The 13,580-nt window shown below is 51.8% G+C and overlaps 7 protein-coding genes across 7 annotated transcripts; 4 read left to right on the top strand and 3 right to left on the bottom strand.

Annotated features, from left to right (window-relative positions):
* Nucleotides 1–172: 172 nt before the first annotated feature.
* Nucleotides 173–868, top strand: BCR37DRAFT_388924 (uncharacterized protein; the record flags this gene model as incomplete). The annotated part of the gene is made up of 1 exon (XM_040870678.1): nucleotides 173–868. The coding sequence occupies one exon, from the start codon at nucleotides 173–175 to the stop codon at nucleotides 866–868; it is 696 nt and encodes a 231-aa protein (XP_040723306.1).
* A 1,298-nt stretch (nucleotides 869–2,166) lies between these two features.
* Nucleotides 2,167–3,847, top strand: BCR37DRAFT_115751 (cyclin-like protein). The gene is made up of 2 exons (XM_040865958.1): nucleotides 2,167–2,286; nucleotides 2,333–3,847. The coding sequence occupies exons 1-2, from the start codon at nucleotides 2,275–2,277 to the stop codon at nucleotides 3,761–3,763; spliced, it is 1,443 nt and encodes a 480-aa protein (XP_040723307.1). The 5' UTR covers nucleotides 2,167–2,274; the 3' UTR covers nucleotides 3,764–3,847.
* On the bottom strand, nucleotides 3,848–5,305 carry BCR37DRAFT_115959 (translation protein SH3-like domain-containing protein). Its single transcript, XM_040865959.1, has one exon. The coding sequence runs from the start codon at nucleotides 5,009–5,011 to the stop codon at nucleotides 3,932–3,934; it is 1,080 nt and encodes a 359-aa protein (XP_040723308.1). The 5' UTR covers nucleotides 5,012–5,305; the 3' UTR covers nucleotides 3,848–3,931.
* A 262-nt stretch (nucleotides 5,306–5,567) lies between these two features.
* Nucleotides 5,568–6,542, top strand: BCR37DRAFT_350541 (succinate-CoA ligase; the record flags this gene model as incomplete). Its single annotated transcript, XM_040868012.1, has 1 exon — nucleotides 5,568–6,542. The coding sequence occupies one exon, from the start codon at nucleotides 5,568–5,570 to the stop codon at nucleotides 6,540–6,542; it is 975 nt and encodes a 324-aa protein (XP_040723309.1).
* Nucleotides 6,543–6,751: 209 nt separating this feature from the next.
* BCR37DRAFT_405496 (uncharacterized protein) lies at nucleotides 6,752–8,509 on the bottom strand (the record flags this gene model as incomplete). The annotated part of the gene is made up of 2 exons (XM_040872088.1): nucleotides 6,812–8,509; nucleotides 6,752–6,783 (listed from the first exon to the last, which is right to left on the bottom strand). Exons 1-2 carry the CDS (start codon nucleotides 8,478–8,480, stop codon nucleotides 6,752–6,754), a joined length of 1,701 nt encoding a protein of 566 aa, XP_040723310.1. The 5' UTR covers nucleotides 8,481–8,509.
* A 120-nt stretch (nucleotides 8,510–8,629) lies between these two features.
* Nucleotides 8,630–11,023, top strand: BCR37DRAFT_394699 (uncharacterized protein; the record flags this gene model as incomplete). Its single annotated transcript, XM_040871510.1, has 1 exon — nucleotides 8,630–11,023. One exon carries the CDS (start codon nucleotides 8,630–8,632, stop codon nucleotides 11,021–11,023), a length of 2,394 nt encoding a protein of 797 aa, XP_040723311.1.
* A 1,089-nt stretch (nucleotides 11,024–12,112) lies between these two features.
* On the bottom strand, nucleotides 12,113–12,709 carry BCR37DRAFT_382470 (uncharacterized protein; the record flags this gene model as incomplete). The annotated part of the gene is made up of 1 exon (XM_040869877.1): nucleotides 12,113–12,709. A coding segment is annotated over exon 1 (178 nt), but the record flags the coding sequence as incomplete, so codon positions are not given.
* Between the last annotated feature and the right edge of the window lie 871 nt (nucleotides 12,710–13,580).

Here is a 13,580-nt window from a genome sequence, read left to right on the forward strand (position 1 = left end):
TTATCAGCAATTGTACCTTGATCGCAGGACGAGCGTTGCATTGACATGCGATCAAACAAACACAAAATGCAACCTCTCGGAAATCATCTCTGCCAAGTGCCGGGCAAGTCCAATCGTTGTGGATAAAAGGCGGCATGCTCGCATGCCCTCTCTTCCTCCTAGGGTTCATGCGATGATTGCCTTTACCATTGTCGTCTGGGCATTGCTGAAGCTATGCAGTGCTAATGGCTGTCGACAGACTGGCTTTGCATTCAAGACAACCATTCCGCAGCGATCAATGAAGTGGGATAGGGAGGATTGTAAGACGAACTGTCAACTACGACATATCGACATGGTCGTCCACCTCAACCAAATCACACTCGCTCAACAAGTGCCTGGCCCAGGTGTTCCATGGTCATGGTCAAGGTGCAGCAAGGGAGGTGGCGTCTGCAGGCTTGACAATCGAGTGGACTGGCCCGTCTGGGAGAATGAGAACAAAACGTGCGTCTGTCAGGTCATTGTTGAGTTCGCCCGCTGGCTTGACACGGACGACAAATGCAAGCCAGACCCAAACAGGGCGTTACTAGAAGCTGATCTGTCAATGGTGCGGGGAGCATTTACGGATTTCACTACAACATGGCACTCCTTTGATTACCACGGCAATAGCTGGCACTGGTTCAGGGATGCGAAACACGTCAAATGTTCTGATCCATATGCTATGGATACCTGCCATTTATACGGCACCTGCCACGGGCAATTCAAAATCGACCACGCTGGTGCTACCGGCTTGGACAGCGACCGAGACATGATAAAGTACCTCAGTGGAAATTCCCATGATCCCAGTGAAAGCTTCCCGACCCAGTGCGACAATGAATGGAAGTGGCCATGAACGCACAACCGAGCACGCCTAGCACATTCGCACTGGATAGACCAGCCTTTTCCCTTCGCAATTCTTGGCAAAGTTGCTTCGCCATTCACTTTTACACTCTATAGCTAGTGCAATCAAGTCATTTTCTACTTTCTGCAAACTGCCTCTGTGCTTTGTAGTCAAATTCGCCGCTGAAGCATTCATCCGAACTTCATCGTAGAGTGCACGCCTTCAACATGGACTGTAAAGGCGCTCTTGACGCTCCCATCATCGTCTCCCGCCGAGTGCCCAGTACTCAGCGCCAGCCAACTCAGAATCTCATCATCGGACTCCAGTCTCCATAGAAGCTGGAAGCACATCCGCTGGGACCTAGTAAGACGAGTCAGATGAGTGTATTCAGGAGGCCCCAAATCCCGCGTGGAAGCGGCAAAGCCGCCAAGGCAACTGACTACCTTGTAACTGAGGTAGGGGCTTCCGAGCAATTGCCAATTGGACACGTCAGAAGAAAGGTCAACTCGTTGAGCTCCCCCGCCGAACCGCAACAAGCATGACATTGAAGACACTGGCTTGGCTCATTTTCACAGTGCTTGAGCGAGCAAGTAGCCATCACAACAACGGCTTCGCCCTGCAGACTGTAATTCCACAGCGGACGGCGATATTCAGTGATTAGCTCTGCAACCAGTTATGCGAGCTGCGACAAGTTGACTTGCTTGCCTATCTCAATCAGCCCATGGAGGATGCTGGTTTGCCTCAGCTGCAACAGACATTCAGCGATGCTGATTTGAAGCCGTGCAACAAGGGTGTTGGCGTTTACTTGCTTGAGCGTGAAGCTCACTTGGAAGCAGCTGAAGGAGGTCACCAGCAATGCCGATGCACAGCTGTGGTGGAATTGCAGGATTGGTCAGACCATGATTTGCTCTGGCAAGAGCCGCAGTTTCACACACAACGAGGGATGCAAGCACCGGACCATGCGTTATTTACAGTGCGTGGGCCACATACTGACTTTGACACGGAGTGGAAGACCGTGCAGTACAGGAGGAGCTCGTTGACGTGGTTTTATGGAGCATCAGAGATCAGCTGTAGCGAGCTAGGGCATGGTGCTGGATGTATGTGTCAAGCTTGTACGAAGAGCATGCCTGGTGGGACTAGGCCGCTGAGGGTGCACTACTGCCGGGGTCTTTAGCTGCTTCGTTACTCTTTAGCTGCTTCACTACTCTTTACTAGTCTTTAGCTGCTTCAATACTGGGCCATATGAAATACCAGCACTTGCAATAGTTCCATTTCTGCGGTTTGGCAACGGAGAAGAAACAAAAATAAAAAAACATTCCACGCAGCTCAACTCAACTCATCCACCGCAGGCTCCAGCTCCAGCTTCAGCTCCCCATATACCTCTCTCCTCCTCCTCCCCAATCAAGCGTCCAGCCAGCATGAACGGCACCGTATGTTCTGCACGTCTTCCTTGTGTCCTCCACTAACATCTTCCAGCGGAGAAGCACACGCAGCACAACAGACACAGCACAACAAGATGAAAACGCACGGCCAACGCGTCTCACACGCGCACGATCAGCGCAACCTCTTGTTGCTGCAAAGACTATGCAACAGTCTACCGTCTCTGTACATGTCGCAGGTACAGCAGCAGACAAAGTGACGCGTAAACGGGCAGCCATGACGGATGTCTCGAATCGGCACAATGGCGTGGCTTCACAGAGTAGTACAGTGACTGCTGGTACAAGCAAGAAGGCAGGGATCAAGCAGGTGGTCGCAGTGCAGCGTACAAAGTCTGAACAGCCTGCACAGTCATCAGCGGTGGAGAAGCGGAAAGCTGCGCGTCTCACTAAACAGTCCACCTCCACCACGTCAAGTTCCATCACTGAGGAAGAACCACCCTTCAAGCGTGGCAAGTCAGAAGGAGAGCCCACACCTGCTGTTGTCCAGACCTCTTCTACTATTGCGCCTGCCGTCTTGTCTGAACTGTCAGAGAATGCTGCTACACTCACAACAAGACCACGCGCTACGTCACCACAACAAGAGCCTGTTCAGCTCTGGGATGATTTGGACGCCGAAGACTCAGATGATCCCCTTATGGTCTCTGAATACGTGAACGAAATCTTTGAGTACTTGCGTGTCCAAGAAATCAAGCTCATGCCAAACCAGCTCTACATGCAAAAGCAAGATGAGATCAATTGGAAGATGCGTGGTATCCTGCTCGACTGGCTGGTCGAGGTGCATCAGAAATTCAGATTGCTCCCCGAGACCTTGTTTTTGGCAGTCAACATTGTTGATCGCTTTTTGGGATTACGCATGTGTTCATTGCAGAAGCTACAGTTGGTTGGCATTACTGCGTTGTTTGTTGCGAGCAAGTACGAGGAAGTCATGTGTCCCTCTGTGCAAAACTTCATCTACATGGCAGATGGCGGCTACACAGATGACGACGTACTCAAGGCAGAACAATATATTCTGCAAGTACTCGACTTCAACCTGGCCTACCCAAACCACATGAACTTTCTACGACGCATCAGTAAAGCCGACAATTATGACATTCAGGTGCGCACTGTTGCCAAGTACTTACTGGAGGTATGCATGCTCGATCACACATTCATGGTCTACCCTCCGTCACTACAATCCGCAGCAGCCATGTACCTTTCTCGTGCCATGCTGGGTCGTGGTGAGTGGGACCACAATTTGCATCACTACAGCGGTTATTCGGAACAGGAAGTCATGGTTTGCGTACACCAGCTCATCGATGCTTTACGCAAACCAGTCAAATTTGAGGCCTTGTTCAAGAAGTATGCGAGCAAGAAGTTCATCAAGGCCAGTTTGTACGTACGAGACTGGTGCAAGAAGCAACACAACGTGGATCCGATCTTTGACAAAGGCGGTGATGCGAAATACCTGGTCGAGAATGATTATGAGTAAAGGCTGCCTTTTGTCTTTTCTGGACCCACCCTGTACGTCAACACCTCATTTGGATGCTTTGGACTGCATCCATCACACCATCTTGCTCTTTGTTTGTACTGCGATTCATTAGCGATGCCATTGCTGTATTCTATCTACCTTCAACTTAGGCTTCCTCTTATTTCTATCTTATGACCTGGCTTGCTTGTCCTTGCCGCGCGGACGACCCTTGACCAAGAACTTGTTTTGGTTGTGTACTGAGCGACGTGTCTTGTAGCCCTTTGTCTTCCATCCCCAGATACTCTGCGTTGGCTTGTTTCCCCTACCACCACCATGACCACCACCATGAGGATGTTCATACGCATTCATTGCAACACCGCGCACAGTGGGTCTGATTCCCAACCATCTCGATCGACCTGCTTTACCAAGTGTCCTGTGATGATGATTGACGTTACTCACGACACCCACCGTCGCACTCGCATTTGCTGGAATCCTGCGTAACTCACCAGATTGTAACTTCACCACGGCGTACCCTGTCTTAGGGCTCGCAATCACTTGCGCATAGGTTCCTGCTGAACGACAGAATTTAGCACGTTCCTGCCATGCTGTACCAATAGCATGGATGAGTGTTCCGACAGGTATCATGTGGAGTGGTAGACAATTACCACGTTGAATGGTACGTGCTGCCAACATACCAGGATCCAAATCACCACCCATACTCGTAATCAGGGATTGTGGCACACCAGCCACATACGACTCGACTGTATCACCGGCACGCAACCCGTCACACGCGAGGATGTAGGATTTCGTACCCTTTGCATCTGTCAAGAGTGCCAAATGACCCGATCTACCAGGATCATACTCGATGCGTTCAACACGGTGTAATCCAGGTGCTGTGCGTTTAAAATCCACGTCTCGTAGTCGTCGTTTATGTCCACCGCCTTGATGACGCACCGTCACTTGACCAGTGAAATTCCGACCGCCTTGCTTGCGTTTCGCTGATGTCAGCGGTAAGAAGGGTCGGCCTTTATGCAGGTGATCATTCACGGGTCGTTGTAACCATCGAAGACCCGGTGAATGCGGCTTATACTTCTTCATAGCAAACACCGTCTTTGATGTTCTGGAAGCGGCATTCTCAGTGATGGCCTCGATGGGAAGGGGTGTTGCCGGTGCACTATCGAGTGTTGCACTGACTGCGTGTGTAGATTCTTGACGCAGGAGACGGGGTGTTTTCCGCGAGTGGACCGCGAGTCTCCGTAGCACCAGCATAAGTCCTATGCTTGTCCTCTCTTGCCTGCCCAGCTGCGAGGCCTGTCTCCCGATGCCTCTCTAGTCGGGTGTACGTAGTTTCGCTCGTTGTCGTCCTGCTCAAATTTGATTTTGGGAGCGAAAAGGCAGACACACAAGCACGGAGGGGTCTGGAGGAGTGGGTATGCAGTGGATAGACAGTCTAGGTGGCTCGTTGTATTCTACAGACACATCTTCATGTGGTTAATCCATTGTAAAGCTCATCCATGCGCAGGGCCTAAGTAGAAAACGGCACATTCATGGCCCACAAGCCGTAGGAACAATGTCAAACATGATTGAAGAGGATGTAGACTCAGGCCTGCTCTTGACGACGTGGCCTTAGGAAGCACTAGCCTCTCTCTACACCCGGACACAAGGGCCCCTGCTCCATCCGTCCAGGCCATTTATCCCACGTCTTTTTGTGGTTCGGGATTCCGCTCCGACTGCTTCCTCTACCACAAAAGCTCATAAGTAGCAGCAAGTAGCTTCCTTCAGGCTTCTCCTCTGTCTATCTTCCCTTCGCTCATTCATCATCATCATGAGGCAGGCAGCAGCGAGACTCACGAAGCGTTCATTCTCCACCGCAAGGCCCAGTCACAGCGACGCCTACAACAAAACCCTCAACAACCTCCGTATCAATGCAGAGACAAAAGTCCTCTTCCAAGGCTTCACAGGCAAGCAAGGTACCTTCCATGCTCAACAAGCTCTTGAGTATGGCACAAAAGTAGTCGGTGGAACGAACCCCAAAAAGGCAGGACAAACGCATCTGGACTTGCCTGTGTATAAGACAATCGGCGAGGCTATGCAGGAGACTCGAGCGCAAGCATCTGCCATCTTCGTGCCACCTCCTCTTGCTGCTGGTGCAGTGCTTGAAGCAATTGAAGCGGAAGTGCCCCTTGTTGTGTGCATCACGGAAGGAATACCACAAAAGGACATGGTCTCAGTGACACAGGCCCTCAAAACACAATCCAAGACGCGTCTCGTTGGACCCAATTGTCCAGGTATCATTGCTCCTGGACAGTGCAAAATCGGTATCATGCCCTCGCAGATCCACAAGCGTGGCAGGATCGGGATTGTCTCGCGTTCAGGCACACTCACCTACGAGGCCGTCAACCAAACTACCCAAGTCGGACTCGGTCAGTCGCTTGTTATTGGTATTGGTGGTGATCCATTCAGCGGTACCAACTTTATCGACGCATTGACACTCTTCCTTGCTGACAAGGAAACCGAGGGTATCATTCTCATTGGTGAGATTGGTGGTTCAGCAGAGGAGGATGCAGCAGACTTGATTAAAGCTTCGGGCACGACCAAACCAGTCGTCAGCTTCATTGCTGGTATGACGGCTCCGCCTGGTCGGCGAATGGGTCACGCTGGTGCCATTACATCTGGTGGAACGGGTACAGCCAAGGGTAAGCAAGAGGCCTTGCGTGCTGCCGGTGTCATTGTCAGTGAGTCGCCTGCGAAACTCGGTCAGCTCATGTACCAGGCCTTCAAACAGCGTGATTTGCTTTAGACTTCTGATCAACTACGTAGAACCTAAAGGTGGCCATGCATCGGATTCCTCCTCCTCCTGCCGCTTCGTCCGTTTTGCTCGATTGTTCTCCGTGGCAGGCTTGATGGGTTCAACCTGTTCAATAGCCTGTGCCTCAAGCTGCTCCAAGCCAGCAAGCTGTTCCTCGCGCGATAGCCTGCTTGTCTCTTCATCACCGCAATGTCGACGCATCACAAGCGCTTCCACGCTACTATGCCGTCGTCTGCGGGTCGGCGAAGAAGGCAAGACACCTTCTGCCAGCGGCACAGAGTCCTCTTCTTCCTCCTCCGTCCCATCCACAACTGCCTCTTGCGGAGCTTCAGGCTGCTCAAAGTATCGACGAGACCAAGGAGGCAGCGGGCGTAACATCAATCGACCATCAGCGGACTCGGAGCGTCGCACAAGCCGTCCAACAACAGGCGACGCTTCAGCCTTGATTGTATTTGTTGTTGTTGATTCGATCGTCGGTCCAGGTGATGGCGACGCAAGCGCTGGCACAGGCGTAGTGATTGCCTCCACGGCATCTTGCACGGTCCTACCACGCCCAGACTCACTCAGTCGACGTCGCTTCTCATCTAATGTTGCACGCGCAAGGGCATCACTCGGTACTTCACTCTCACCGCGTTGTCGTTTAAATCCATATCCACCAGCTTCCGCTGCCGCTGCTGCGTCGTGATATTTACCGGGATTGCTAGGTCCACCACAGACTGCTAGGAATCGACTCTCCAATGCTTGTGAAAAGCGTGCAGCTGGCAGAGCCAAGAGAGTACGTCTGCATAAATCTGCCACTGGACTCTCCATAGCCTCATGCGTCTGCAAGTGAGCAAGCACCAATTTCGATAAGCCATCAAGAAGTTTCTCCAATGGCGTCGCGCAGATTTCTTCGGTGGCAAGAGAAGAGGCGACAAGTTGGATAAGGGCGTCCAAATCCTGCTTTACAATGGATGCATACCCTTCACGCTCACTACTTCCCTGCGCCCAACCTGTGAGCCAATGCTCGAATTGCTCAGCAGGCCGAATATCCACGACCCGTGTAATGCGGGAAAAGCGAGAACTAGGCTCAATTCCTTCGCCAGCGGTCGTTGCTCGGGCCCATTTCGGTTCAGTCAGGGGACGTGCCTGGTCCATGACCAAACGAATCTTCTTACATACGGCTAATTGACCACCTGTGAGATCCTCTTCAGTGCCTTGCCAGCGACCAGCATTTGCATTGTCTTCTTGAATGAGCTCCTGAAATGCTGCCCAACCATCTGTTTCAATAAGCATCACGCCTTCTGTGCGAAGATACGTCACTTGCTTGACATGATGCGCAGGAATCACGATCCGCTTTTGACCATCGCAGCAGGAGATACTGATACGGTCAGGCGACACAACTGCTTGCTCAGCGGCAGATAAACTTGGTGAAGCTTCTCTGTCGCTTGCATGTCGAAAGTAGAAGCGAATACGACTATCCCTTGTCCCTGTCGCGTCTGCGCATGTCTGCCACGTACCCACCGTGATGCTTGCTATACGGAAATCTGAGAAAGTACGCCTTGGCGAAGGGGCACTGTTGCCAGCCAAATGGTTCGCGCGTGATGAGGGCGATGAAGCAAGGGACGGATCGCCTTGTGGGTAGGAACCACTTGAAAATCGCGCAAGTCGCGCATCTGTGCGCGGCCGTTTTGTAGGCGGTGTCGGCGCACCATGATGATGACCCTGCGGATGCTGCCCTGCATGTGAGGGATACGCAGGATAGCCGTAATTGGCCGTGGGTGGGTGTTGGTATTGGTTGTATGGCAATGGATAGGCGCCCATGTGCATCGGCATCATGGCCCTGTTTCCAACATGCTCTTGTACGTAATGGACACTTCGCTGCTTGTCCCCAGCTGCGTTGCCGTCGCCTTCCTGTCGTTGCTTACGGCTTGTGCGCTTGTTGGACATGGAAGTCGGCGAAGAGGACTGGCGACGAGACCTCAAATACACGAGCAGGCAGCACACCACCACTACTGGTCCACTAGCCCTAGAACAGATGTCAGACTTGACAAGGATGCTTCCATTTTGCTAGCTAGATCTCTCAATAGTCAGAATTGATGCAGGCTGCTCATCGCATAGCTCACACGAGTGCCGTCCTAGCCCTAGCTCAGTCGTCAGAATACCTCTTCACAGGCACGCAAGACTGCCTCATCCACGTCTATGCGCAAGAAACCTACGAGCCAAAGGCCACACTCCGCGGACACAACGCTGCTATTCTTTCTTTGGTACTCGCCAATGACGAACAATGGCTTGTGAGCACTGCTGGCGATTCCATCGTGCGCATATGGTGCACACAGTCTCTGACCTGTCTCTTCGTCATCTATAGTACATACGATGTCGGCGATATACTCGCAGCAGCAGCTTTTGGCGAAACCTTGTTCTTGGGAGCGCAGAACACGAGCTTGCAATGGGTCCATCTTGCTGAGGACAAGCGGATACAGGGCTCACAAGAGCAGTATCCTTCGCGGCGTCACAATAAGTTCTTTGACAGTGCAGGACCTGGCGGAAGACGAGCCCCCAGGAGAACAAGCTTACTGGAGCCCTTTGATGATGCTAAAGCGCAATTGATTGAAATTGGCAAGGAAGATGTCGTTCAGTACGCGCACTACTCGTATGTCTATTGTCTGCTCATGGGCACGTACCACAATACTCACCACCTATTCTCTGGTGGAGGCGATGGTGCAATCAACGTTTGGAGTGTCGACAGCCGCCCAAAACAAGTTCGCAGTCTTTGCCAAGCGGAACAACCAGCCGTCCATTCTCTTGTACAACACGAGAGTCTGCTCTACGCCGGCCAAGCACGCGGTCTTATCTCTGTGTGGGATTTGGAGACTGATCAGCTTGTTCGAAGACTACAAGCACCGCAAGAGGCGCCCATGGATGTCTTGTCACTGCAAGTCATGGGACATCATCTCCTCAGTAGCTCAGCGCAGGCCATACATCGATGGAACATTGCAAATGGATGTGAACATGTCGCTACCTGGCAAGTTCATACAAGCCAAGTCGTTTGTACTGCAATACGCGATTCGCTACTGCTCACGTGTGGCGGCTCAGACGTTGCACTTTGGCGGCTTGCACAAGACCATGAGAATCCCACACCTGGCGGATTCGAGGCAGATCCATTCATGACCGCCTTGCAGCAATTTACAGCATTCAGAAGTATCAGTGGATCGCCTCATCACGTTGAGGAATGCCGACGTGCAGCAACATACTTGAAGCAGTTGGCCAGTAGTCTGGGTGCTGATTCGACATTACTGCCTACTCAACACAATCCAATTGTCCTCATCAAATTCAAAGCAACATCACAACCAGCTCGGCGCATTCTGTATTATGGGCACTATGATGTGATTAGTGCCGACGCGAAAGCCTGGCGGAGCGACCCTTGGCAATTGACTGGACGTAACGGATACCTCTACGGGCGTGGCGTCAGTGACAACAAGGGTCCTGTTCTAGCTGCGTTATTTGCAGCTCATACATTGCGACAAGCACAAAGACTCAAAGCAGATTTGACTTTCTTGGTTGAAGGTGAAGAAGAGTCTGGCTCGCGAGGCTTCCAAGACGCCGTTCTACAAGCTCGGCAACGAGGCGATATTGGCGAGATTGACGAAGTGTTTCTCAGTAATAGCTATTGGCTAGACGATCAGGTTCCGTGTCTGACATACGGTCTCCGCGGCGTCGTGCGCGCAAAAGTGACGGTCGAGAGTCAATTGGCAGACTTGCATTCCGGTGTTGAGGGCGGTAGTGTTCGCGAGCCCACGATTGATCTCGTTAGCTTGCTCGCTAGTCTCACGCACAAGGGCAAAATTCAAATTGAGGGATTCTATGAGCCTGTACGGACTGTGTCGGCAGATGAGCAGCTCTTCTATGAGGAGATCGCGAAGCTCCAGCTGGTCAATCCATTGCCGCGCAGCAAACCGGGGTTGTCAGACAAGTCTGTGGCAGAAGTTGTGGATGACCTGATGAATCGTTGGTGTCGACCGTCCCTGACGTTACATCAAGTCAGTGTTTCTGGGCCGGGGAACAATACAATCATTCCCCATGCCGCCAGTGCCAAGCTCTCCCTTCGCATTGTGCCAGATCACAAGCTGTCTGTCATCGTGGCAGATCTCAAGAAACATCTCGAACAAGCCTTTGAGGAGATGACAACGACCAACACACTGTCAGTCGACATTGAGTCTTCCTCTAATTGGTGGCTGAGCGATCCAACGTCACCGTCATACCGCAAACTTGCGGGACTGGTAGAAGGTGCTTGGGGTATCAAGCCATTGAATATCCTCGAAGGTGGGTCAATTCCTATGCTGGCCTGGTTGGATGAAGTCTTTGATGCGCAAGGCGTCCACTTCCCCATGGGTCAAAGTAGCGATCAAGCTCATTTGACAGATGAGAGATTAAGGATTCTGAATTTGTCTATGGGCCGAAAGATCTTGCTCGAATACTTTGGAACGCCTTAAGCAACGTCGCATGCCTGATGATTCGTGCCTCGGATTCAGCGGAGAGCTGTCAAGTTGTACATGTAGCTAGACTACGACAATCGTTGATACGGCCGCGAAGCCCATAACTCTGGTCTGGACCGGAAATTAAGTTTGACGGGAGCGCCGACTTTCTAGCGGGTAACGATTGTTGCCACTGACAACTTACAAGTTGACAACGAATACTGGCCGTGCTATAAGGTTGCCGTTAAAAGGCCCCGTATCGCTGCGGCAACTATAAGGGTTTACACAAGTGATGCATCATAAAGTGTATGCGGGTGTAACTTGCGCGAGTCTCGACTCTGCTACATTCAGGAGAACGCGACGGGCCGTGCTGCAGTGACTCGCCAAACTAGTGTCTCAAACTAATGGCTCCGGAACCCTGGAGTTGGAAGACCGGCCAGGGACCAGGATATGCGCTCGGCGAGATACTTTGGGGTTCTGGGACCACTCAGGTGCAAAGGTCAAGGCTGGATCTGGGTCCCAGATCAAGGTCGCCTTCAGTACCAGAGAGAATGAGGCTGAAGACGTACGCAAATGGATTGACTGCAGTGGTTGGCGTGTGAGCTTCAGCTGACCAGTGCGCAGTGTATCACATTCGGGTATGATTGGCAGGCCCTCCACAGTGCATATTCTGGACGCTCCTATGCTCACGGCATGTCAGTAGTAGACTCAGTACATGCAGCCTGCAGGAAACCTTCTCGGGCATTTTATCCTGTCTGGCTTTACGACTTTTTAAGATGCTACCTACCAGAATTTATTAGCGCGAACAACGGAAGATGCCATCTGAACAATGACATCTCTGAAAATGGCCGCCTCTTAATTGTGAAAGTAAGGCACGGACCGGGCGACCACCTGTCAGAATGGCAGTGTCAGTACCGCAAGAGGTCGGTACGATGGGACTAGACCCCGGAAAGCTGTACTTTTACGATGCTATACTCGTGCGAAGACTTTCGAGTCTACAGAAAAGGCTTGGGAGCTAGATGTCGAAGCTTCGAGCTGCTCGACTATAAGAAGGGGCTTATATCCTCTCGATACTCGGCATCTTCCAAGTACTCAAGCAGCTTCATCAAGAACAAGACTCATCTACACTATGAAGCTCTCTACTGTCGCCACTGTTCTCGTTGCCTCCACCGCACAGGTCCAAGCTGCCCCTGCTGCTGACCCTACCCTTTCGTTGCTCTTCGGCGGCTTCGGCAGCGTGAGCACCATCTGGAACTGGTGGAACCCTCTCCCTGCATGGCCTCCTCTCTGCCCTACCAATGTCATCTTGCCTCTCGGCTACCCTTACTGCAAGAGCACTTGGGACTTTACCAGGTACAAGTTCCCCGGACCTTGCAAGCCTCGTGACCAGCCAGTCTACAACCCTGGCTGCACGCCTTCCACACCCAACAAGAACTTCACACTCAACTGCCCTACTGCAAGCAGGCCAGCTGGCTCGATCTTTGACGGCCAGATTCAATGTGGCTCGCCATACCCTGCCCAGGATGTTGCCAACAAGAAGGGCCTCGCTTCAGTTGCCACTGTCTTTTCACTCAAGGACGGCTCTCTCTACGACCAATACAGCCGCGCATGCGAGATCTCTGCTGGCAACCAGCTTCAGTGCAATGCCGTTGCTGACCTCACCACGGCACAGAAGGGTTTCTCCATCAGCTCAACTGGTCAGCTCGAGTTCAACGCCGAGAACACCTGGTACGGCTGCAACATTGGTACATCTGACTCTTTCGGCCAGATCATCTTCACGGGCACTCACAAGGACTTCACCGGTGTGATGGCTGACACTGAGAATGCCAACTGTGATGCCTACCGCCTCACAGTCACCTACAAGTAGGTGTCTTGGGACTTCTTCTATATTTCTATACCTTGAGAGGTAGCTGGTCTACTCTCCTGTACACTACTTCATAATACACATTCATGCATTCTACACACTGAACACTCGCTTTACATTTTGATCTCACTTGGATCCTTTATCTGGAGCAGCGCACTGATCGTCGAAACAGGAGCTGAGATTCTGTTCTGGAAACTCCAGAGTTCAGACTTCCGTAATATAGACTTTAAGGAGTTTCAACCGATCTCTGTGGCAACGACCTATGTACGTGCATGGGTCTGCAGAAATCTGCAGTCAGCTCATGGGAAGATTGGCTGTGTGGAGGTGCTACTAGATAATGAGCAGCAGAAGATAGCATGTGAAATGAGATGATGCTGCTATTGTATCAGGAGACTCATCACAAGCCAGAAATAGATAGTGCGTGCTGACAGTCAGAGCGGCAAGTCGATGTTCCAGATGTCGCGGAACTGTTCTCTAAGACTTCGCGGCTAATAGTGCTGTAAACAAACAAGGACGGCCTGTGCTCGGCAGGGTCTAGCTGTGCAAGTTAAGTGCTGCTGTGACATGTCTTTGCAGACACCGGGCGAATCGTAGAATAATCTTGCCATCTGAAGAACTCGACCCTGCAGGCCGGAATCTGGCCACCCCTTAAACTTGGACACAGCGAAAATAAGGGGACTAGTTCAACGACTTTTCCAGGTGAGCTAGATC

This window comes from Protomyces lactucae-debilis, assembly GCF_002105105.1.
Source record: "Protomyces lactucae-debilis strain 12-1054 chromosome Unknown BCR37scaffold_18, whole genome shotgun sequence".
Lineage (NCBI taxonomy): Eukaryota > Fungi > Ascomycota > Taphrinomycetes > Taphrinales > Protomycetaceae > Protomyces > Protomyces lactucae-debilis.

What these genes read in the sequence shown, in the direction of transcription:
- BCR37DRAFT_115959 (XM_040865959.1), bottom strand. Translation starts at nt 5,011, where the DNA reads ATGCTGGTGCTACGGAGACTCGCGGTCCACTCGCGGAAAACACCCCGT.